Here is a 25,129-nt window from a genome sequence, read left to right as displayed (position 1 = left end):
AATTTTGATATTTTGAGGATTCCTGGCCTGAACCTAAGAAATGGTGATATCTATGGTGGCATTGACTATGGATTATGTTATCTTGATTCATTATTATTAATTTTTATGGGAAACGTTTTTCTCTATCACCTTTTATTTTCTACCTATAACAGAATTTGACGCAGATGATTGTCAATTTTGATATTTTGAGGATTCCTGGCTTGAACCTAAGAAGTGGTGATATCTATGGTGGTATTAGTTATGAATTATGTTATCTTGATCCATTATCATCATTTTTTATAGGAAATGTTTTTCTCTATCACCTTTAATTTTCTACTTATAACAGAATTTAACGCAGATGATTGTCAATTTTGATATTTTGAGGATTCCTGGCCTGAACCTAAGAAATGGTGATTTTTATGGTGGCATTGACTATGGATTATGTTATCTCGATTCATTATTATTAATTTTTATGGGAAACGTTTTTCTCTATCACCTTTAATTTTTTACTTATAACAGAATTTATCGCAGATGATTGTCAATTTTGATATTTTGAGGATTCCTGGCCTGAACCTAAGAAATGGTGATATCTATGGTGGCATTGACTATGGATTATATTATCTTGATTCATTGTCATTAATTTTTATGGGAAACGTTTTTCTCTATCACCTTTTATTTTCTACCTATAACAGAATTTGACACAGATGATTGTCAATTTTGATATTTTGAGGATTCCTGGCCTGAACCTAAGAAATGGTGATATCTATGGTGGCATTGACTATGGATTATGTTATCTTGATTCATTATTATTATTTTTTATGGGAAACGTTTTTCTCTATCACCTTTAATTTTCTACTTATAACAGAATTTAACGCAGATGATTGTCAATTTTGATATTTTGAGAATTCCTGGCTTGAACCTAAGAAATGGTGATATCTATGGTGGCATTGACTATGGATTATGTTATCTTGATTCATTATTATTAATTTTTATGGGAAACGTTTTTCTCTATCACCTTTAAATTTTTACTTATAACAGAATTTAACGCAGATGATTGTCAATTTTGATATTTTGAGGATTCCTGGCCTGAACCTAAGAAGTGGTGATATCTATGGTGGCATTGACTATGGATTATGTTATCTTGATTCATTATTATTAATTTTTATGGGAAACGTTTTTCTCTATCACCTTTTATTTTCTACCTATAACAGAATTTGACACAGATGATTGTCAATTTTGATATTTTGAGAATTCCTGGCTTGAACCTAAGAAGTGGTGATATCTATGGTGGCATTGACTATGGATTATGTTATCTTGATTCATTATTATTAATTTTTATGGGAAACGTTTTTCTCTATCACCTTTAAATTTTTACTTATAACAGAATTTAACGCAGATGATTGTCAATTTTGATATTTTGAGGATTCCTGGCCTGAACCTAAGAAGTGGTGATATCTATGGTGGCATTGACTATGGATTATGTTATCTTGATTCATTATTATTATTTTTTATGGGAAACGTTTTTCTCTATCACCTTTAATTTTCTACTTATAACAGAATTTAACGCAGATGATTGTCAATTTTGATATTTTGAGAATTCCTGGCTTGAACCTAAGAAATGGTGATATCTATGGTGGCATTGACTATGGATTATGTTATCTTGATTCATTATTATTAATTTTTATGGGAAACGTTTTTCTCTATCACCTTTAAATTTTTACTTATAACAGAATTTAACGCAGATGATTGTCAATTTTGATATTTTGAGGATTCCTGGCCTGAACCTAAGAAGTGGTGATATCTATGGTGGCATTGACTATGGATTATGTTATCTTGATTCATTATTATTAATTTTTATGGGAAACGTTTTTCTCTATCACCTTTTATTTTCTACCTATAACAGAATTTGACACAGATGATTGTCAATTTTGATATTTTGAGAATTCCTGGCTTGAACCTAAGAAGTGGTGATATCTATGGTGGCATTGACTATGGATTATGTTATCTTGATTCATTATTATTAATTTTTATGGGAAACGTTTTTCTCTATCACCTTTAAATTTTTACTTATAACAGAATTTAACGCAGATGATTGTCAATTTTGATATTTTGAGGATTCCTGGCCTGAACCTAAGAAGTGGTGATATCTATGGTGGCATTGACTATGGATTATGTTATCTTGATTCATTATTATTAATTTTTATGGGAAACGTTTTTCTCTATCACCTTTTATTTTCTACCTATAACAGAATTTGACACAGATGATTGTCAATTTTGATATTTTGAGAATTCCTGGCTTGAACCTAAGAAGTGGTGATATCTATGGTGGTATTGGTTATGAATTATGTTACCTTGATCCATTATCATCATTTTTTATAGGAAATGTTTTTCTCTGTCACCTTTAATTTTTTACTTATAACAGAATTTAACGCAGATGATTGTCAATTTTGATATTTTGAGGATTCCTGGCCTGAACCTAAGAAATGGTGATATCTATGATGGCATTGACTATGGATTATGTTATCTTGATTCATTATTATTAATTTTTATGGGAAACGTTTTTCTCTATCACCTTTTATTTTCTACCTATAACAGAATTTGACACAGATGATTGTCAATTTTGATATTTTGAGAATTCCTGGCTTGAACCTAAGAAGTGGTGATATCTATGGTGGTATTGGTTATGAATTATGTTATCTTGATCCATTATCATCATTTTTTATAGGAAATGTTTTTCTCTATCACCTTTAATTTTCTACTTGTAACAAAATTTAACGCAGATGATTGTCAATTTTGATATTTTGAGGATTCCTGGCCTGAACCTAAGAAATGGTGATACCTATGGTGACATTAACTATGAATTATGTTATCTTGATTCATTATCATCAATTTTTAAGGAAAACGTTTTTCCCTGTCACCTTTTATTTTCTACTTATAAAAGAATTTAACGCAGATGATTGTCAATTTTGATATTTTGAGGATCTCTGCCCTGAACCTAAGAAATGGTGATATCTATGGTGGCATTGACTATGGATTATGTTATCTTGATTCATTATTATTAATTTTTATGGGAAACGTTTTTCTCTATCACCTTTAATTTTTTACTTATAACAGAATTTAACGCAGATGATTGTCAATTTTGATGTTTTGAGGATTCCTGGCCTGAACCTAAGAAATGGTGATATCTATGGTGGCATTGACTATGGATTATGTTATCTTGATTCATTATTATTAATTTTTATTGGAAACGTTTTTCTCTATCACCTTTAATTTTTTACTTATAACAGAATTTAACGCAGATGATTGTCAATTTTGATATTTTAAGAATTTCTGGCTTGAACCTAAGAAATGGTGATATCCATGGTGGCATTGATTATGGATTCTGTTATCTTGATTCATTATCATTTATTTTTATGGGAAACGTTTTTCTCTATCACCTTTAATTTTTTACTTATAACAGAATTTAACGCAGATGATTGTTAATTTTGATATTTTAAGAATTCCTGGCTTGAACCTAAGAAATGGTGATATCTATGGTAGCATTGGTTATGAATTATGATATCTTGATTCATTATCATTAATTTTTATGGGAAACGTTTTTCTCTATCACATTTAATTTTCTACCTATAACAGAATTTGACGCAGATGATTGTCAATTTTGATATTTTGAGAATTCCTGGCTTGAACCTAAGAAGTGGTGATATCTATGGTGGCATTGGTTATGAATTATGTTATCTTGATCCATTATCATCAATTTTTATAGGAAATGTTTTTCTCTATCACCTTTTATTTTCTACCTATAACAGAATTTGACGCAGATGATTGTCAATTTTGATATTTTGAGAATTCCTGGCTTGAACCTAAGAAGTGGTGATATATATGCGCTTTTGGGAACTTGGATTTAATGGCTGGTACAACGTTATCGATAATCATCTTTTTGCATTCTGCTGCGTTAATAGACTCGATGTTTTTGGTCACCATTGTTCCTCTTGCTCGGTTCTTGCTGTTTCTTTTTTGCAAGTTCTTTATAAACAAAAGGTCAGAGTCCTATTTTGCCGTTGAAATATTGTTTTTTAGCACTGTCATAACGTGGTCTGACCACTACAGCCATAAACATAAGTTTAGTTATGAACCGTTTGCTTTTACAGCGCCTTTCTGGTTCTGCTTCATCTTTACGTCTCTTTAATACATTTCGTGGCAAATATCTCCCATAGTATTGACACAATGGGTGTCTCGTAATTAAATTAAGATTATATTAAATGGATAGAAACTCGTTAATTCTCCAAACTTTCCTTAATCCATAAATTTTAGAGAAATGTATACCATAATTTAGTACAAAGTAATTGTTTATTTACCTGTTAAATTTTTTAATCCAGGGGTTGTTACTAAAAGGCGAACAACTAATGAAGTTGCACCGTTTGGTCCTAAACGTAACCTTTCCGTTACGTATAATAACCCGTTACTTAAAAATTGTGCACCTTCACTTAATGCAAGTAAAGCAGTAACCTAAAATCATAAATTTTACCTCAATATCACCAAAAAAAAATTATTTGCAATGATGTTTCTGTTATTTACTTACATCCATACAAGCATTAATGTTATTCACGATTTTAACATCGACTTCAAGTGTTTCCCGAACTTTTATAGTATTAGGAAGTCGAAATTCAACCTCCAATGGTCTAAAAACATTGACAGTTGTTTGAGGGGAAAATCGAAGTCCCCCCGAATTCGATACAGTCAAAGCCCAAACGGACCATTTCCCCGGTTCTTGAGGCGCTTGAATTGTTAATCCACTCGAAGCAATCGTAGATCTAAAAGAATTACTTTATTATAAATACTTTATTAAACGATTTTTTTAAATAATTACGTATAATTGAAACACTTCCATAACCATAATTGATCGAAATGAGTTCCCCCGACTAAACTTTCCGGGGGTTTTCTTCGGTTTGATGGCCCCGCGCCGGATCCTCTCTGCCTGTATGATAAAACGCTCAATTTTGAGTCGTTTTTCTTTAAGCATTGACGTTGAAAAAATGATAATCCCGCTTCTAAAAAGTCTACTTCTCCAGTTATCGATGAGGGGTAACGTTCTTCGCTAAATAAGATTGTAATAATTAAAAAAAAACGTTTATTAATAGAACTAACCTTATTCTAGGGTCAAATTTTAAATCATTCCCACTCGATTTCCCCCCTAAAAGGCAAACCAAAGAAGATAACTCAGCAACAACCGGGTCTAAATCAACCGGTTGATTCGGTAACCAATAATCGCGATCTTCAACGTTGACGTAAACCTAAAAAACAAAATTATATATCAAAATTGTAAATCATTACAATTTACTATACATGTGGGATAATAATAATCGAATCACGGAACAACGAAACAAATTCGGTAACAATATACCGAGAATTTCATATAAAAAAACGGCTAAATCCGAATGATTCTAGTTCTAGGTATAAAAAATAACTAAATAACTAAAAAATAGGCAAAAATTAAATTTGTTATTTTTTTATGATTACAAAAATATAGGGTTCGACAGGTCTATTCCTTATTGTTTTAGAATAAAGCTAAAAACACTAAAAACATTTATTTAGTGTCGTCGAAGAAATTAAATTTACAGTTTCCTGTAAATTACGGTACTATAACTAAAAGTTAAAAAACATATGTCGCTAATCCAAAACAATGCAATCCATTAAATATTTCCGTATTAACAGTTGGTGTAATAAACATAATTATTTATTTTTAAATACCAGAAAAATAATACCCCGTAATTTAAATACCGCCCCGTAATTTACAGGAAACTGTAAATTTCATTTCTTCGACAACATTAGATTTTGGCGGCGTTTAGAAATTTTATAAAAAAAGTTCATTTTTAGATTTATTCTAAAACAATAAGAAATAGACCTATCGAACCCTATATTTTTGTAATATTTACTACTATTTTTATACTGCATAACCGCTTTTTCTTCAACGTCTTCTTGTTTTGCAATAGACATCATATTTAGCACATACTCTTGATAATTTTCGTTCTTCATTTTTTCCCTATCACCTTTAATTTTCTATTTATAAAAGAATTTAACGCAGATGATTGTCAATTTTGATATTTTGAGGATTCCTGGCTTGAACCTAAGAAATGGTGATATCTATGGTGGCATTGACTATGAATTATATTATCTTGATTCATCATCATTAATTTTTATGGGAAACGTTTTTCTCTATCACCTTCAGTTTTCTACTTATAACAGAATTTGACGCAGATGATTGTCAATTTGATATTTTGAGGATTCCTGGCCTGAACCTAAGAAATGGTGATATCTATGGTGGCATTGACTATGGATTATGTTATCTTGATTCATTATTATTAATTTTTATGGGAAACGTTTTTCTCTATCACCTTTAATTTTTTACTTATAACAGAATTTAACGCAGATGATTGTCAATTTTGATATTTTGAGGATTCCTGGCCTGAACCTAAGAAATGGTGATATCTATGGTGGCATTGACTATGGATTATGTTATCTTGATTCATTATTATTAATTTTTATGGGAAACGTTTTTCTCTATCACCTTTTATTTTCTACCTATAACAGAATTTGACACAGATGATTGTCAATTTTGATATTTTGAGAATTCCTGGCTTGAACCTAAGAAGTGGTGATATCTATGGTGGTATTGGTTATGAATTATGTTATCTTGATCCATTATCATCATTTTTTATAGGAAATGTTTTTCTCTATCACCTTTAATTTTCTACTTATAACAGAATTTAACGCAGATGATTGTCAATTTTGATATTTTGAGGATTCCTGGCCTGAACCTAAGAAATGGTGATATCTATGGTGGCATTGACTATGGATTATGTTATCTTGATTCATTATTATTAATTTTTATGGGAAAGGTTTTTCTCTATCACCTTTAATTTTTTACTTATAACAGAATTTAACGCAGATGATTGTCAATTTTGATATTTTGAGGATTCCTGGCCTGAACCTAAGAAATGGTGATATCTATGGTGGCATTGACTATGGATTATATTATCTTGATTCATTATCATTAATTTTTATGGGAAACGTTTTTCTTTATCACCTTTAATTTTCTATTTATAACAGAATTTAACGCAGATGATTGTCAATTTTGATATTTTGAGGATTCCTGGCCTGAACCTAGAAATGGTGATATCTATGGTGGCATTGACTATGGATTATGTTATCTTGATTCATTATTATTAATTTTTATGGGAAACGTTTTTCTCTATCACCTTTTATTTTCTACCTATAACAGAATTTGACACAGATGATTGTCAATTTTGATATTTTGAGAATTCCTGGCTTGAACCTAAGAAGTGGTGATATCTATGGTGGTATTGGTTATGAATTATGTTATCTTGATCCATTATCATCATTTTTTATAGGAAATGTTTTTCTCTATCACCTTTAATTTTCTACTTATAACAGAATTTAACGCAGATGATTGTCAATTTTAATATTTTGAGAATTCCTGGCTTGAACCTAAGAAGTAGTGATATCTATGGAGGTATTGGTTATGAATTATGTTACCTTGATCCATTATCATCAATTTTTATAGGAAATGTTAACTAACATTATACCTAGAACTAGAATCATTTGGGTTTAGCCGCACGTCTCTAAAAACGGCTAAATCCGAATGATTCTAGTTCTAGGTATAAAAAATAACTAAATAACAAAAAAATAGGCAAAAATTAAATTTGTTATTTTTTTCTGATTACAAAAATATAGGGTTCGACAGGTCTATTCCTTATTGTTTTAGAATAAAGCTAAAAACACTAAAAACTTTTTTTTAGTGTCGTCGAAGAGATTAAATTTATTTACAGTTTCCTGTAAATTACGGTACTATAACTAAAAGTTAAAAAACATATGTCTCCAATCCAAAACAATGCAATCCATTAAATATTTCCACATTAACAGTTGGTGTAATAAACATAATTATTTATTTTTAAATACCAGAAAAATAATACCCCGTAATTTAAATACCACGTCGTAATTTACAGGAAACTGTAAATTTCATTTCTTCGACGACACTAGATTTCGGCGGCGTTTAGCAATTTTATAAATAGTATATTGTTTTATATGGAAGAGAAGCAGTGCTTTTTATGGCGTGGGCTGTCACTTAGCGACGAACGCAGTGAGTCGCTAATGACAGATGAGCCGTTAAAATTGTGGCGTGTCCGACAGTTTGCCGGACGAACGAAGTGAGTCCGGCAATGACGGACCAGCCACAAACGAATCTGCTTCTCTTCCGAATAAAACATAGTATTTTTTCTTCAAACGTTGCAAATAATTGCAATATAAATTTTAATAAATTTAATAAAATGACAATTAACTTATTATGTATTAATGAGAAATCGAAGGACGTCATGACAAAATAACGTTAGCAACGACGACGTAAATTTGACAATCAATAAAAAAAAGTAAACAGTTTTGCGCGAATTTTAACTTTTAACTGTTAGTTATAAAAAAATATTAAATTAACTTTTTTGCACTATCATGACACTATATGTTTAAAGAATTATTCAAAAAATCAATTGTCACTTAATGGTTTATTTCTTCATAAAAAGTTTAAAATGTGTCAATTTTTTTGTGTTTATTAAAATTTAAAATATAAGAGATAATTATTTGTTTTGTTCTTTAATTTATTTAGTTTTTTTATGTGATATTAATTTGAGATGAAAATAAGAAAGCAAACAATTAAAAGGTTAGTTTCATTTTTTATTAATTTTTAAAATCTTTACTTAGCGTCCGTGAAGCAAAAAAATATCTTTTCCAATACGGCGCTAAAGTGACATGTGCTTCAGCGCTATGGCGCTAAAGTGAAATTTACTTTAGCGCCATAACGCTGAAGTACTTTTTTGCTATGTTGATCTTACCAACCGTCGTTATGCAACAATGACTTACTTCTACCGCGAGTAAACACGACAACAAAGTTGTCATTTAATGACGTTTGAAGAAAAAAAAGTTTATTTTTAGATTTATTCTAAAACAATAAGAAATAGACCTATCGAACCTTAACCGCTTTTTCTTCAACGTCTCCTTGTCTTGCAATAGACATCATATTTAGCACATACTGTTGATAACTTTCGTTCTTCATTTTCTTCCTTTTAGTTAACTGTTAATGAACCATCGCGCTATTTAACTTCTTGCCGAATTCGTATCTAACCTACTCCTATTGACGGGCATTCTAACATCATTTCATCCAATTTAACCTACATTTCTTTATTGACAACTCGTTCTGTCATTTTTTTGTTATTGCCAACTTATAAACACTAAAAACTCTATACATGTAAACCATTGCCAACTTATTTATATAATAATAAATCAAATAATTTAACAATTATTGACGTAAATCTGTCAATAAATCAATCATATTTAAACATTTATAAAATTCTCAGTGTAAAATTTAAAAAAAATGTATGGATATTGTACTTGTTTGGATAAAAACAACCCTGATGCTCAACCACCACCTCCACCCCCAACCCAACAAGACGGAGATAAATGTACTTGCGCCTTATCGAAAAGAACAGCAGATGGGATAATTCGGTGTCGAAATCCCAACTTACAAGATCTACCATTCGATACGTTACACCATTTAAATTTAGCAACAAACACTCACGATCTTCATCAACTTTTTGGCGACGTTAAGTTCGTTGTGATGGGTGGTGATCCGAATCGAATGAAAAACTTTGCTCATTTCATGAAAAACGAATTAAAAGTGACCCTTCCATGCGGAGTTTCATTAACCGACATCAGCAAACACTCGTATCGATACGCTTTGTATAAAACAGGACCAATTCTTTCAATCAGTCACGGAATGGGGTCCTCATCTATATCAATTTTGCTTCACGAGGTTATTAAATTGATGCACTACGCGAAATGCAAAAACCCAATCTTTTTCCGGGTGGGAACTTGCGGTGGATTAGACGTAGACCCAGGAACCGTAATCATCACGGAATCTTTAATCGACGCGATGAATCGCGATTACCAAGAAGTGTGCGTATTGGGAAATCCAGTTCGACGTCCGGTTAAACTCGATACTAAAATAACGAATCGGTTGAAAAAATTTACTAGTCCCGATGATGGATATCGAACAATTTCGGGTAAAACCTTGTGCACGATGGATTTTTACGAGGAACAAGGTAGATGCGATGGGGCGATTTGCGAACACGGCGAAGCTGAAAAATTGGAGTATTTACACCGATTGAAAGAGATGGGGGTGGTGAATATCGAGATGGAGGGGATTCCTTTCGCTTCTTACACCAATCATTGTGGGATACAAGCCGCGATGGTTTGCGTTTGTACGGTTGATAGAATGAAAAGCGATGTAATCCCACCCGCAGGTGAAGATTATGAAAATATGCAAATGAGACCCATGATTCTCGTCTCAAGATACATCAAGAAATATTTTGAGAAGTTGTTGGAAAAGCGGCGAAGAGAAATGGCGATGCTAATATAAAAGCTTTATACAATTACATTAAAAAAAGTAAACATTTTTAAACTCTTACCTGTTTATTTAGTAATTTTACATCGAAATTTATAACATCGCTTACTGGTTCGCCTTGATTTGTGACGTAATACACTAAAAGTTGACTTATTGGGGCCATTAAAGCTCTTACGGTAAAACTGCAACAAAATTAAGATTAAATATTATATTTTTTATTCAATTTATTGATACATTAATTATAGTAAATGCATTGTGTTCTTGGTCTAGTGTTAGTTACTAGCACTATCACTAGAACTAACACAAAACCTAGAACTAGAATCATTCGGGTTTAGCCGTGCGTCTTCAGAACCCGAAACTTTCTAATTCTAGGTCTAATTGTTAGTTACTTTTTGACGTTTAACTGTCAAATTGACATTTCATTCCATTTTTATAAAATTTCTTATTAAATTAATTTTATTATTTAAATTTTGATTAAATATTTGAATTTCTAACATTTTTAGATTAACTTTTAAATTTATTAATTTAATTTACATCACCAATATCAAATCGTATAAGATCTATGTATTAATGACGTTTAATTTTACAGAAATCTTTTTGACTCATTGATATTGACAAAATTTTTATAAAATTTCTTATTAAATTAATTTTATTATTTAAATTTTGATTAAATATATGAATTTCTAACATTTTTAGATTAACTTTTAAATTTATTAATTTAATTTACATCACCAATATCAAATCGTATAAGATCTATGTATTAATGACGTTTAATTTTACAGAAATCTTTTTGACTTATTGATATTGACAAAATTTTTATAAAATTTCTTATTAAATTAATTTTATTATTTAAATTTTGATTAAATATATGAATTTCTAACATTTTTAGATTAACTTTTAAATTTATTAATTTAATTTACATCACCAATATCAAATCGTATAAGATCTATGTATTAATGACGTTTAATTTTACAGAAATCTTTTTGACTCATTGATATTGACAAAATTGAACCTTACAAGGTTGTAAACAACGAAATTTATTTCTCCAACATCGATTTTTGCAGGATTTAACATTAAAGTTAAGCATTCATTTCAAGTATTTATTAAAACGTCACTTTTATGTAATTTACTTTTTGAGGTAAACGTCAAAAATTTAACTGTCAAATTGACATTTCATTCCATTTTTATAAAATTTCTTATTAAATTAATTTTATTATTTAAATTTTGATTAAATATTTGAATTTCTAACATTTTTAGATTAACTTTTAAATTTATTAATTTAATTTACATCACCAATATCAAATCGTATAAGATCTATGTATTAATGACGTTTAATTTTACAGAAATCTTTTTGACTCATTGATATTGACAAAATTTTTATAAAATTTCTTATTAAATTAATTTTATTATTTAAATTTTGATTAAATATATGAATTTCTAACATTTTTAGATTAACTTTTAAATTTATTAATTTAATTTACATCACCAATATCAAATCGTATAAGATCTATGTATTCGTTTAATTTTACAGAAATCTTTTTGACTCATTGATATTGACAAAATTTTTATAAAATTTCTTATTAAATTAATTTTATTATTTAAATTTTGATTAAATATATGAATTTCTAACATTTTTAGATTAACTTTTAAATTTATTAATTTAATTTACATCACCAATATCAAATCGTATAAGATCTATGTATTAATGACGTTTAATTTTACAGAAATCTTTTTGACTTATTGATATTGACAAAATTTTTATAAAATTTCTTATTAAATTAATTTTATTATTTAAATTTTGATTAAATATATGAATTTCTAACATTTTTAGATTAACTTTTAAATTTATTAATTTAATTTACATCACCAATATCAAATCGTATAAGATCTATGTATTAATGACGTTTAATTTTACAGAAATCTTTTTGACTCATTGATATTGACAAAATTGAACCTTACAAGGTTGTAAACAACGAAATTTATTTCTCCAACGTCGATTTTTGTAGGATTTAACATTAAAGTTAAGCATCCATTTCAAAGTATTTATTAAAACGTCACTTTTATGTAATTTACTTTTTGAGGTAAACGTCAAAAATTTAATTGTCAAATTGACATTTCACTCTATAGGTTATTATACATTTTTTCAACTAATTTTTTGTTATTAAATAGCATGTACGACCTTGTACATGAATTCCTGTTGGAAAATCTCGGAAGGAATCGCGTGAAGGAATCCCAAGAGGGAGATTCCCAACAGAACATACGGACGGTTCGTGTCAATTTTCTGGGATGTGGGGATCAGTTGATTAGGGAGACAAGACGAGGAAGATGGATGACTAAACGAGGACTCTATTTGGAGAGAAAGAGTGAGATGGGGAAAGGTGAAACGACGGCCGGGCGGTTTCCCGGCGGCGGGAGGAGGATTTTCCTCGTCGGGTTTAAGGAAAGAGGTTGCGTAATTGGGATCAAGGGGTTTACGGATAACGGGGATGATGAGGTAGGAGATTTCAGATAGGATGGGGAAGTAACGAGAATGAGTGCGAAATGGTAATTTTAGAAATGAAGGAGATTATTTAAAATGAATTTTTAAACTGTAATAACATGTAGTAGTTGGGTTTAATAAGATTTACTATTATACACACCAATAATCTTCCTGTAAAATTTACTAAATTTGACTTATTTGACAGATCAAGTTTTTCAAGTATAGCCAACATATAGGAATGAAAATCGTAGTTGTCATCGTTGTCATGTAGAATGATCAGAAAGTCGAATTTTTGTTATTATCAATTAAAGATTTCAATAATACTTAAGATTTTGAGATAAATTTAAAAAAAATGAATTATTTATTTATTTAATGTCGTAATTGTAATTTTTTATGTTTAATTTTATTTCTTTAAGACATTAAAGATTTAATAGTTGTGAAGTTAGTCGTGGTGTTGCCAACTAAAAAAAATCATTAATATTTTAGTGTGTGTAAAATGACAACTAAATCTTGTCAAAAACTTTTAATCCTCATATTTCTTCCTGTTTATGTGAGTATTTTACGGTATATTACCTTGTGTATTTCACCCCTTATTACGTTCAAAACGGGCGAGGACGGCAACTCAACCCAAGTTTAATATAATCGGGATCGAGTTTCCGTCCGAAAATAACCTCAAAATCATTGAAATTTACCACCTCAATTTACCATCTCAACCGCGTTTTTACACTTTAATGAAATTTCAAATAAGTTTATTTTAAGTCTTACCTGAAATTTAATTTGCAAACTCCGCCCCGATTCTTTTTCGCCGTAATATCGAGCGGTAAAGGATCTTCGTATCTTCTTTGCGCCCAATCCGTAACTCTTCCATCGGTGGTTATTACGTAGTGAAGATCTCTTTCGCAGGGACACGTCGATAAAATATCTACGTGAGCTTCATCTTCAGGCTAAATAAAATTTTTTTTCAAATAAACTCAAAAATAAATTAGATTTTTTTCTATACCAAAAGAGTTCTTTCAATTCCTTCGATTAATAAATAACAATCCGTCGTTGAGTTCCACTTTTTAATCTGTTCCTTTGCTAAAACGTAGTGACTTTCGATTTCTTTACTTTCCACCGAAACTAATTCGGCCTGAAAACGATTTAAAAAGGGAGCTTTTTCAAACGATTTAAAAAAAAGGTTTAATACGTGAGTTTTTGAATTAAATTCAAATAGGTGGAGTTTTTGAGGCCCCTCCATTTCGTCTTCAGCCGTTAATTCACAATTTAAATTCGGACCCTTTTACCCGAGAATTGAACGGAATTACGGAGGCGATTTATACGGAAAAAGGGGGCTGAAATGGGTGAGCCGCCCTCCAATAAAAATCCACACAAATCCACAAATCGTTCTGAATTTTTAGGAATCTTTACCTGTAACGCGATCGTATCGCTATCTGCTAAAATCGCGGGGACAACAAATGTTCCTTCCCCGTTACTTATTTCGATATCTTGGCTGTAAATTGCTGTCATGTTGTCGTAAACTTTCACTCGAACCCGAACAGATTTTTCAGTACTCATTGCTTCAACCTGAAAATCAATTCATCTTAGTTAAGAAAACAAACAGAAAAGAAATTTTTTTATTTCTACCTTCCCAGAAAATGGTAAACCGGGTTTATACCTCCTTCTCATATCCCTTCCGAATCTCAATTCGACGTAGTGTTCTTCAGCGGCGGCTACGTCCGGGAGACCATTTCCAAATCCGGGAACAATGTCAATTTGCGCGGAAAACTCGGTCGTATCGACCTCGACCAATAACGTCCAACGCCCCGGTCTAACATACTCAGAGATGGGCAAAGAAAAAGTTCTAACTCCCTCATTTAGTTGAATTTCACCCCAAATACCCACTTTACTACCTTGTGGATCTTTTACGCTAACCGTCGCAAGAGAATCGGGTACTATTTGGAGGTCGTGATCTAAAGCTAAGATCCAAAATTCAACTGGAATACAAAAATAAATTAAGAAAGTCCAAAAATTAATTAAAAAAACTTACTAATTTCACCAGGTCTATAAGTATGTCGAGCAGGTCGAATTATAACATCCCTAACATTTCCCACCAATCTCATACGAGTGGTGCTTTGTAAAATACAAGATTCGCCTTCGCTGCTGTTGACAATTGTCTTTAAAATATACTGGCCGGCCGAATTCGACGGGATTTCCAACGGAAGGATTCCGTGACCTGGAAGACGACCGAAAAAGATTTTCACGAAAATCACTAACGTGGCAAGTTTTTTTGGGAGAATTTCAACGTACGCGTAATTATTCATCAGTCTACACACAGCCTACTTCACTCCGCTTCAAACCCTCCAATTTCCAAATTTGCATAGTTTACCGACGGATTGGAAATTCGGGGATGGGGAATTATTACAATATCCCATGGGAAATAGGGAAAATTGGAACCACTAAATTGGGCTATTAATTATGCATAATATACCGGAAAAATTAATACTTGAATTAGATGAAACGATCGATTAGATATTATATAATATTCGAATATGGTAATTATAAGTTAAGTTCCAACGGGGTCATATTTTCAATGCGTCAATTTCTCCGAGTGACTAAAAGTAGTTTGAATATCGTTTCGCAACTTAATGATGAATTTAATGTTATTAGTATTTTAGCAAATTGACTTATTCGGTGTTATTTTAAAAACACGACGGCTAAACCCGAATGATTCTAATTCTAAGTCTTGTGTTAGTTTTAGTGGTAGTGCTAGTGCAATACTAGAACTAACATTAGACCGAGAACTAGAAACATTCGAGTTTAGCCGCACGTCTCTCAAGACGGCTAAATCCGAATGATTCTAGTTTTAGGTCTTATGTTAGTTCTAGTCATAGAGTGAAATACTAGAACTAACACTAGACCGAGAACTAGAAACGTTCGGATTTAGCCCACACGTCTCTCAAGACGGCTAAATGTGTTAGTTCTAGTGATTGTGGTAATGCGAGGGGTAAACCGTTGAACAAAATTAGTACACTAATTCCTAGATTTGTTATTAATTCCTCTAATTCTTCACTAATTCCCTTAATTCCTTACTATTTCCCCTAATTTTATTAATTTCCACGTTAATTCCCTACTAATTCCTCTAATTTTACCAATTCCCACTCTAATTACCTAGTAATTCACCAAATCTATCAAGTGAACTACGCCACAAAATAAAAAGTGTAAAATAAATCAAGCATATGTGTTTGTAGTATACGTATTAAAATAAAAAAAGTTGGTAAAAAAGCTAGAAAAAATAAACAGTTTATTTTTACATAAAGATACAGGTTATAGTACAGGTTATTTATAATAAAACTAAACATAATTTTTCTAGTGTATAATATTATTGAACAAAAATAAAAAATTACTGTTTTTTAAACGCTTCATATCTGCCCTTAATGTTAAGTTGGTCTGCCCGTTTTATTTGAAATGGGCCGCCACCAATTAAATTAATAGGACCGTAAAAAATAAAATCTTTATGAACGGTATCAATGTCTTCTTTTCGGGGCCAAATAAATGTGTCGAGCTCTGCTTTCAGAAACTTTATTTTATAATGTGCGTTTCCTCTATCTTCAATTATCCGACCTATAAACCACGATTGGTCATAGAAAATCGCGTAATACTTTTCTAAGGGTATCTCAAGTCCGGCAGTTTCCGATAAATTTTCTGATCTACACGGTAACATCTCATCTGATAACTCCTCCATATCATCGAAGTCGTCGAGTTCCATCACGTCTGAGTCAATGGATGAGTCACTGCTTGTGCCACTAGTCCGATCCATGGGTAACTTCTGTTTAGTCAAGGTCGGCAGGGAATTTTTGAAAGGTGTTTTTCTCGGTATTTTTCTTGTACTGCCTATAAATCTTTTTAATCGGTCAATACTTAGTCTACCGTTAGACTGATCTAAACGTCAGCAGTACGATGACTGTTTAATAGGTTTGTTCGAGCAGAGAATTAGGTATTAGTTTGTGACAAATTAGTGCATTCATGAATGCGCATGCGCACGTAACGATTAATTGCGAACTAGTATGATATTTGTCACAGCTCGAACAGTAAAAATATGAAAACATTGTATTAAACATTGTATATGGCCATTGTATTACTTCGTCTGATAGGTTGCTTATAAAATACACTGTTCGCTGGATTACAGTTTGTAGGGAACTTATACTAATATTAAATCTATCAGCTACATCTCGGAAAGAAGCCGTCTGATGACCAGCAAACCACAGAAATATTAATATATGTTGTTTTTCTGTTAATTTTCCATTTCCTCCGGCTTGATAATTATAATACTGGCTGGCGTTAAATCGATTTGCTAGATCTTCAGCAACTACTCTACTCAAACGAAAATGTTCCATAAATTCTGAGTCGCTATACTGTTGTACTGTTATTTCGAATTAATTTGATACCAAACACGATATATTTGGGTTAAAAAATAAAAAAGTTAGGTTAATAACTGTCAAATGTCAAAATTTAAATATAACGATTTTTTGATAAATATTTAAATGATTTTAATAAGGATCAAAAATGCTTTCATTTGATACCAAACACAATATATTTGGGTTAAAGTTAGGTTATAAACTGTCAAATGACAAAATTAAATATACCGATTTTTAATAAATATTGAAACGATCTTTATAAGAATCAAAAATGCTTCAATTTGATACCAAACATGATATAAAAATAAAAAAAGTTAGGTTATGAACTGTCAAATAACCGCCATTTTTATTTTTGGGTAAAAATAAAAATATCTCGATAACGGTTAGAGATAAATAAGTCAAGTTTGGGTTCATTTTAAAGCATTTTTAATTTTCTGTCTACTTATGTTAAAAAAGAACATCTTTATAACCAACAATGTTTTTTTCGTTACATTTAATTTTGACATTTGACAGTTTATAACCTTACTTTAACCGAAATATATCGTGTTTGATATCAAATGAAAGCAATTTTGACGGGTTTTACGACCAAATGTGTATTTTGTTAAACATAATGTAGTTTTTATATACGATATGATCTCAATGTAGCACCTCGGCCACAACATGAGTAAATGACATTTGCTTATAACTTGAGCATATTTATCGACTATCTAACACTTCTTATATATTTTTATACATTTCTTGTGAGATTTCGTTACTTTATGTAGTTGGTAATTAAAAGATTGAGTAAAAATTTAACAACAAAGTGCAAAAACTTTAGCACACACAATTAATTTCGAATAATAAAGCGGATATTGTGTTTACAAATATAAATCGATTGTGTCGCCCTCTCGACGTGCTACGTTTATTACCAACAAACTCGCAAAGTATCCACTGCGCATGACAGTACACAATCCGTCAACAATTTTTCGAAAGTCAGCAAATTGTAAAAACTATACCCAACCAGTACCCAACTAATCCTAAATTCTGATCGAACACACGACTGGTAGTCGAAAAAGTCAGAATTCGGGATTTATTTACTGCTCGAACACCGTTACCATACTGCGCATGCGTCTCCCAATTTGCAGATTGGTTTTGCCGCTGCTCGAACAAACCTAATAATTGAAGAATTTTTACCGACAATGAGTTTTACATATGGTGATTTTTCAGATACATTATGCACTTTTTCGGAAAAGTCTTTTAAACTTATAGAATTCGTTCCCAAACTATCACATTCGCGATCTTCATCAACTCTCGTTAGAAATTAAGTCCATAACCTCGTCCATAACTATATCGTCATCATTACTGATATTATTCGTTTTTGCCACATCTTAGTCAATTTCATTTTCTTCGGGGTTTTCGTCAGCTTCAACGTCGTCTTCGTCGATGTCTTCATTCTCCTGTGTTACTTCGTTATTTTGTTTGTGTCTTATTAACGGTACTTGTATATATTTCCAATCATTTTCTTGTGCATTGATTCCAAATTGTTTCATGTCCTCTATGACATTTTGTAAAGCTTCTTCAACTGTAGCTTTGATATCCAAATTGAGAATTTCTTTTTCACGTGGTAAATTTTCTTTCTTCAGGCTGTTTTGTAATCTTTTGTCTTCCCTTGGAAATGTAAAAGTTCCCCTAAGATCGTTTATTGTATCAATTGTTGTCTTAATTCTCTCAACTCGGTTTAGCATATCCTTTATACTAAAATTTATTATTGTTGAATACGTGGAGGTCATGGACCTGGCAGCCCGAAATAAGGATTCACATGCTTGGCTACCAAAAATACCGATACTGAACATCTCTGGTTTTAACTCAAGCCATATTAGTTTAATCAATTACTGGTTAAAAAGTTATCTGTTATTTGATATTCTTTTTTTCCTTGAATCCAGGCTCTCCAGATCCTAGTAAAAAATACAACATACCAAATGCGATATAATCTAGTACCCAACTCAGTGCTGGAATTTAAGAACGACGATTCGATGTAGTACATAAGCTTAAGATACGCCACACTACCTTCACTTTGCGGAATTTCCTTATTCAGTTGTTCAATTACTATCAAACTGCACATTTTTTCTGCGGATGCAAAATTCATCTTGTCTTCACTTTTGAGATCAGAATCTGTCAGGAGATGTTTGTCTTTTGGAACCTTTAAGATCAATTCCCTGAGATGACTAGAGGTGGCAATGTATTTCCCAATTGGAAAATTTATTCCTGATTTTAGGAAACGAGTACGCATTTTTGTTAAAATATGGGTGGTGTCCTGTACATAACATTCATCATTTTTTTCGAAGTTGCAGTGGTACCACTCCCAATCTGGAACTGGCAAAGAATGGAGTAGCTCAGAATCTTTTGGGGTTGTTTTGTTATTTTTTTTATATTCAGGTGCTAAACGAGACTTCAAAGTATTTAAACGCATAGCTCTTAAAAGCCGAGTATCGCCGTCTGAGGAAAATCCCATAATTCTGATGCCAAATTTTTTAGCTTCCTCCTTCATCCATTCTCCAATTACACCCATGCGTTTGTAGAACCAAAATCAAAGAGGGCGATCACGCGTTTGCAGTTTTATGCTACACGACGCCATTTTGCGCAATCTACTTCGCTTCCAGATTCTTCCAATTTGCTTCTAATTCCATACTAATTCCCCACTAATTCCCTACTAATTCCATTATTCTCTTATTAATTCCCCGAATTTCCAGAGAAATTCCCCACTAATTCCTTACTAATTCCTGAAGATTGTACACCAAAATTCCCCTGCGATATACCCCTCGTGGTAATGCAATACTAGAACTGTCAAAATTCTTTTCTTTAACCCGGTTAGGAATAAAATAATAAAATTTTGTAGGAAAGGATAGAAAGAAGACCGCATTGCAAGACCCTGGGAGAGTGCTGGAGGAAAATCTCGGGGAGAAGGTTGATTTATGGACAGGGAGATAGGAAAGTAATAAGGATATTATAGGAGAGTGGGATATTCACTAAGTAAGATCGACAACCCAAAAGTGGAGAGAACTAAAGGATAGGGACAGGAACATACAGAGGCAGGAGAGAAGGTTACAGATACGGGAAGGGAGAGGAACTGTCAAAGTGTCTATTGATGAAAGGAGATGAGGAAAGGAAGGGATTGGTGGCCAGATTCCGTTGTGGCAATGAGGAGAGAAACAGGTACTCGGCGGAAGTTGCGGAGGGTTGGTGTAGGTTGTGTGGAGAAGATTTTGAGACGCTGGAGCACTTGCTGAGAGGGTGTAGTGCACCTCTAGACTATCCCCGCAGTATGGCATCATTCTACTCTAGTTCTAAAACTTCTCTTAGAATCTCAGCATAATTACAGCCTTTTTCACACAATCTTCTTAATGAAATTCCAGACTTCTCCATATCATCTGAGGTCTTGTCAAAATAATTATAAACGTCACCTTGTCATTCAGGGTCGTATAAGTGTCATTTCCGATTTTTCTTGCAATATGGAATTTAGGGAGCATAATTTCTAACAGTTTTTCGCTATTTCGTGGCATATCGTTGTAATTCTAGTATTGTTCTCCACTCCAGAGACTAACTAGAGTAATCCTAGACAATTCTGCAGTATGGCATCTCTCTAGTATAATTCCATGTTTTTTTCAAACCCTAGAGTTTTCTTAGTATTATTACAGCCTTCTTCACGCAGTTTCCAATACTGTTAGTGAAGTTAATAAGTGGGTCATGTCTGGTCATAATAACTTTAAACTTTATCTTGTTGCTTGGTGTTTCGTCGTTGTAATTCCACTCTTGTTTTTGAAGTCCAGAAACTTACTAGAGTACTTCTAGACTATATATATAAAGTTGAGGAGAGGGAGGTGAGAGAGGTGATTGGGGCGAGGAGCAGAGGGTGTGGAGATGATAGGAGTGGAGGGTAGAGAGTATATTGTATAGAGGGTATATTGTACTGTGTATATTTGACTGGATAGAATATTGAAAGCAAATTGTAGACAATAAGACGCTTATTATTAATAAAACTTCGTTGTGTTATAAAAGAGGAATTAAGTAAGTCTTATATTTAATAAAAAAAATTAATTTGATAAAGCTGTCAATTTCAAATAAGAATAATTTCGTTAACTTAAACTCAATTCTATAAGTCAACTCAACCTCAAGTTCGAATTAATTAATTTAGGGGCACACTCTTCGTGTTGATATCAAACTTGGCTTTTAGCAAATAAGTAGGTCTAAAATGTTTGCGTAGTAACATCGCTTTTCCATTCGGACAGCTTATTGAATATTGACTTTGAAACGGAGGAATAATGATCATTTTGGAAATATTGAAGTAGTTGATCGTTTTTAATCATTTTTTTTGTAATATTTTTTTTATGGGGAGAAGTAAAGTGTAAAAAAACGGAAATCCCAGAATTGGATTGCGTCAGGTAATCAGATTAGGTATTTTTTTAGCGAATCGTTCCCGGATATTTCATTTTCGCGTCATATCCGGGGTTGTACGTCGTCGTATGCCTGGAGTAAAATAGAGTAAATCGGAGTAAAAGGGAATAAGCCGGAGCAAACCGTAGTAATCATCTCCTGCCCGGACGTTAATTTTAATAGATGACCCAATTTCGGAATAACCCTATTTGCGTCGGGAGCTTCAATTTTATTTTAATCTTATAAAAATAGGAAAACTCGTTAACCGGATGATTTTTATAAAACTTAATTTAATCACGTTATTTTTAACTTTTATTTTTTAGCTTATCGAAGTTTATTAAAAAAGTTAAATTAAGTTACAAAACCGTTCAAATTCAAAATATAAGGGGAAGTTTTAATTCCAATTTACCCCTTAGAACCGGATATCTTAAGCCTTTGGTCTTAGAACTATCGGAAACGGCGATTAGACTTCGTTCCAGTCAAATCCCGGACCTAAATCCCCGCTTACAAACAAGGAATTTGGGGAATTCGAAGGAAAAATCACCCCTAACAAACCCACGTTAGTTAAAACAGGATTTTAATAAAATTGTAAAAAAATAATCGCGATCATTTATCGATTAAATTCCAACTCAAATCGTGGAGGGCATTTCGCGGTTCAGTGAGCCGAATTATTGTCACCCTAAATTTGCCTCTCCACCTCATGGTTCGCCGCCCCCTTCCCGTTCCTTTGATGTAACCTGCGGGCGGAAAGGACTCGTCGTCGTCGTACGGCGTGATTTAATTTGTCCCCCCAATCGTTCACGGTTCGAATAGGTGAAAATTTGGTTTCATTCGAATTCGATGCTGTAAAAGTTATCACAAAAAAGTTTGTTCGCTTACTTTTGATTTCTTGTACGGTTTCTATTGGTTCTTGAGTACTTTCTTCGTCTTCCGGTTCAAGTTTTATCGTCACGTTTACGGGTTCCACGCTTAACGGTCCTTGAAAGGTGACGAAAATCGCCGTTGTTTTACCAGGAACTGCTAATTCAGGTGCTACAATAGAAACACCTCTAGAAAACAGAAAAAAAAAGAAAATATTAACTTTAACTTAAAGGTAATTACAGGAAAATTAATCCTTTGAGGTGAACAACCGATTCTAAGATATCTCTAAATTTGAACCGGGTAATAATCCAATTATTTTCGAATGCGATTTGACTCGCCCAAAAAAGACGGTAAAGACAAAAGGGGGCGCACGGTGGAGATCGATAAGAAACGGGCAATTAAGGTCTTTCGACACTTTTCTTTCCCTTTTCTCGGAGGTGGTTGAAAAACTTCTTTCGTACCCCTCTGGAAGTTTTCTAATGCGACTCCATTTAGCTCGAGAAGTGAGAAGAAGGGTTTAAAATGGAAAACGTCACGATCTCGAAAAAAGTTAATTAGTTTTGTTTCTAATAAAAAAAATGTTTCTATTTTACGAGATAATTTGAGGTTAAGGTTAAGGAATTTATTTTTCCGTTGGATGCCAACGCCCTACTTTTGCCCCAATTTTATACCGTCTTCCCGAAAAAGTTGATCTCAAAAGCCGGTTTGCTCGAACTCTGACAGTGGAAGTATAAAGAAAAGCTTCACCGGCAGCATGATGTTTATTAAAAATTCACGTTTCCTATTTCCGTTCTTATCAACCACCTACTGAATTCTATGGGCGTGCTACGTCGGAAGTTCGCGACGGGTGAGAACGCAGAAGGGTTTTGTAAAAGCTTATCTACCAAGCTTCGATGTGAAAGGAGCTTTATTGCCGGTGGCAATTCAGATAATACATATTCATTTAACCGACGTCTGTGTAATCATCTTCTCAATTTTTTAAATTCAACAAAGTATAACCTCGATATAACGGACTAAATACGAAAAAAGTTTGTTGTATGAATAATTCTAGTTAGAAATTCAAATATAAAGCTAATTTAATAAGAAATTTTATAAAAATGGAGTTAAATGTCAATTTGACAGTTAAACGTCAAAAAGTAAATGACATAAAAGTAACGTTCTAATAAATATGTATAGTTCGTTTTTTTTCTATAATACTTGTTAATGTAAATTATTTAGGGTTTCTGTTGGTATTATCTAGGACCCTTATAAAATTTATGTTGTTTTCATGATTTTTAGTAACATTTTCAGTAACTAATTAGTTGAGGTTAAAATACTAATAAATTTTTAGATAAATACGATTTTCACGTTGTTGTAAAAACGTGCTACAAAGTAATAAATAGAATAAAATACCTTTTCTAGGTAAATAAATGGCAAATAAACACCCCACAACACTTTTTATGCACCTTTTCTTTTTGAATAACGAAAGCTCAAACGTCAATGTGACATATTTTCTTCAAAACATGATAAAACAAAACTCCCTGTTAATTTTGCCAACTTTACAACAATTTGACAGGTATTATAGAAAAAAAATGAACTATACTTCAAATGGATGCTTAATTTTAATGTTATATCGTACAAAAATCGACATTGGAGAAATAAATTTCCAACTTTGAGATTCAGTTTTGTTAATATCAATGTGGAAAAAAGATTTTTGTAAATTTAAAGTCGTTAAACGTCATTAATAGATCTTATACGATTTGATATTAATGATGTATGTACATATATTAAATTAATAAGTGTTAAAGTTAAAGTTAATAATAATTAAATTTAAATAATAAAATTAATTTAATAAGAAATTTTATAAAAACAGAATGACAACCTTAAAATTGAAATGTCAATTTGACAGTTTAACGTCAAAAAGTAACTAAGTCATAAAAATGACGTTTCAACAGATTGATTTTTAAGTTTTCGCAATAAATCATACAAAAATGTGTTTTTGAAAGAGAAACAGTTTTTTTTTTCATAAACACATTTTATTATTGTTTGTATTTTTAAAACAATAATTGTGTGATAATTTTTTATTTTATTTTTAATCAATATGACATCTATTAATGACTAGTTTAAACACAATAATTAATAAATTTAAAGTCGAAATGAAATTTCGAAACGTTAAATAATCTAAATATGCTAGAAATTCATATATTTAATAACAATTTCAATAATAAAACTAATTTAATAAAAAAAATTATAAAAATAGAATAATTTTAAAATCGAAACGTCAATTTGACAGTTTAACGTCAAAAAGTAACTAAATCATAAAAATGACGTTTAACAAATTTATTTTTAAGTTTTCGTAATAAATCATACAAAAATGTATTTTTGAAAGAGAAACAGTTTCTTTTTTTTCAAAAACACATTTTATTATTGTTTGTATTTTTAAGACAATAATTGTGTGATAATTTTTTATTTTATTTTTAATCAATATGACATCTATTGACGACTAGTTTAAACACAATAATTAATAAATTTAAAGTCGAAAAGAAATTTCGAAACGTT

The 25,129-nt window shown here is 31.6% G+C and overlaps 1 protein-coding gene across 1 annotated transcript in view; it reads right to left on the bottom strand.

The window, feature by feature from the left end:
- LOC111416058 (C3 and PZP-like alpha-2-macroglobulin domain-containing protein 8) overlaps positions 1-25,129 on the bottom strand; it is a 46,146-nt gene that overhangs the window by 8,133 nt on the left and 12,884 nt on the right. Inside the window, exons 3-13 of the mRNA XM_023048000.2 lie at positions 22,610-22,779; positions 14,953-15,138; positions 14,550-14,899; positions 14,334-14,489; positions 13,927-14,055; positions 13,692-13,870; positions 10,512-10,629; positions 5,125-5,270; positions 4,847-5,074; positions 4,559-4,790; positions 4,335-4,485 (exon numbers count right to left, since the gene is read on the bottom strand). Of these exons, the coding sequence (XP_022903768.2) occupies positions 4,335-4,485; positions 4,559-4,790; positions 4,847-5,074; positions 5,125-5,270; positions 10,512-10,629; positions 13,692-13,870; positions 13,927-14,055; positions 14,334-14,489; positions 14,550-14,899; positions 14,953-15,138; positions 22,610-22,779 (2,045 nt within the window). The remainder of the gene's footprint in view (positions 1-4,334; positions 4,486-4,558; positions 4,791-4,846; positions 5,075-5,124; positions 5,271-10,511; positions 10,630-13,691; positions 13,871-13,926; positions 14,056-14,333; positions 14,490-14,549; positions 14,900-14,952; positions 15,139-22,609; positions 22,780-25,129) is intronic.

This window comes from Onthophagus taurus, chromosome 3 (genome assembly GCF_036711975.1).
Source record: "Onthophagus taurus isolate NC chromosome 3, IU_Otau_3.0, whole genome shotgun sequence".
NCBI classification, from domain to species: Eukaryota; Metazoa; Arthropoda; class Insecta; order Coleoptera; family Scarabaeidae; genus Onthophagus; species Onthophagus taurus.
This window is presented reverse-complemented; position numbering and strand designations above follow the sequence as displayed.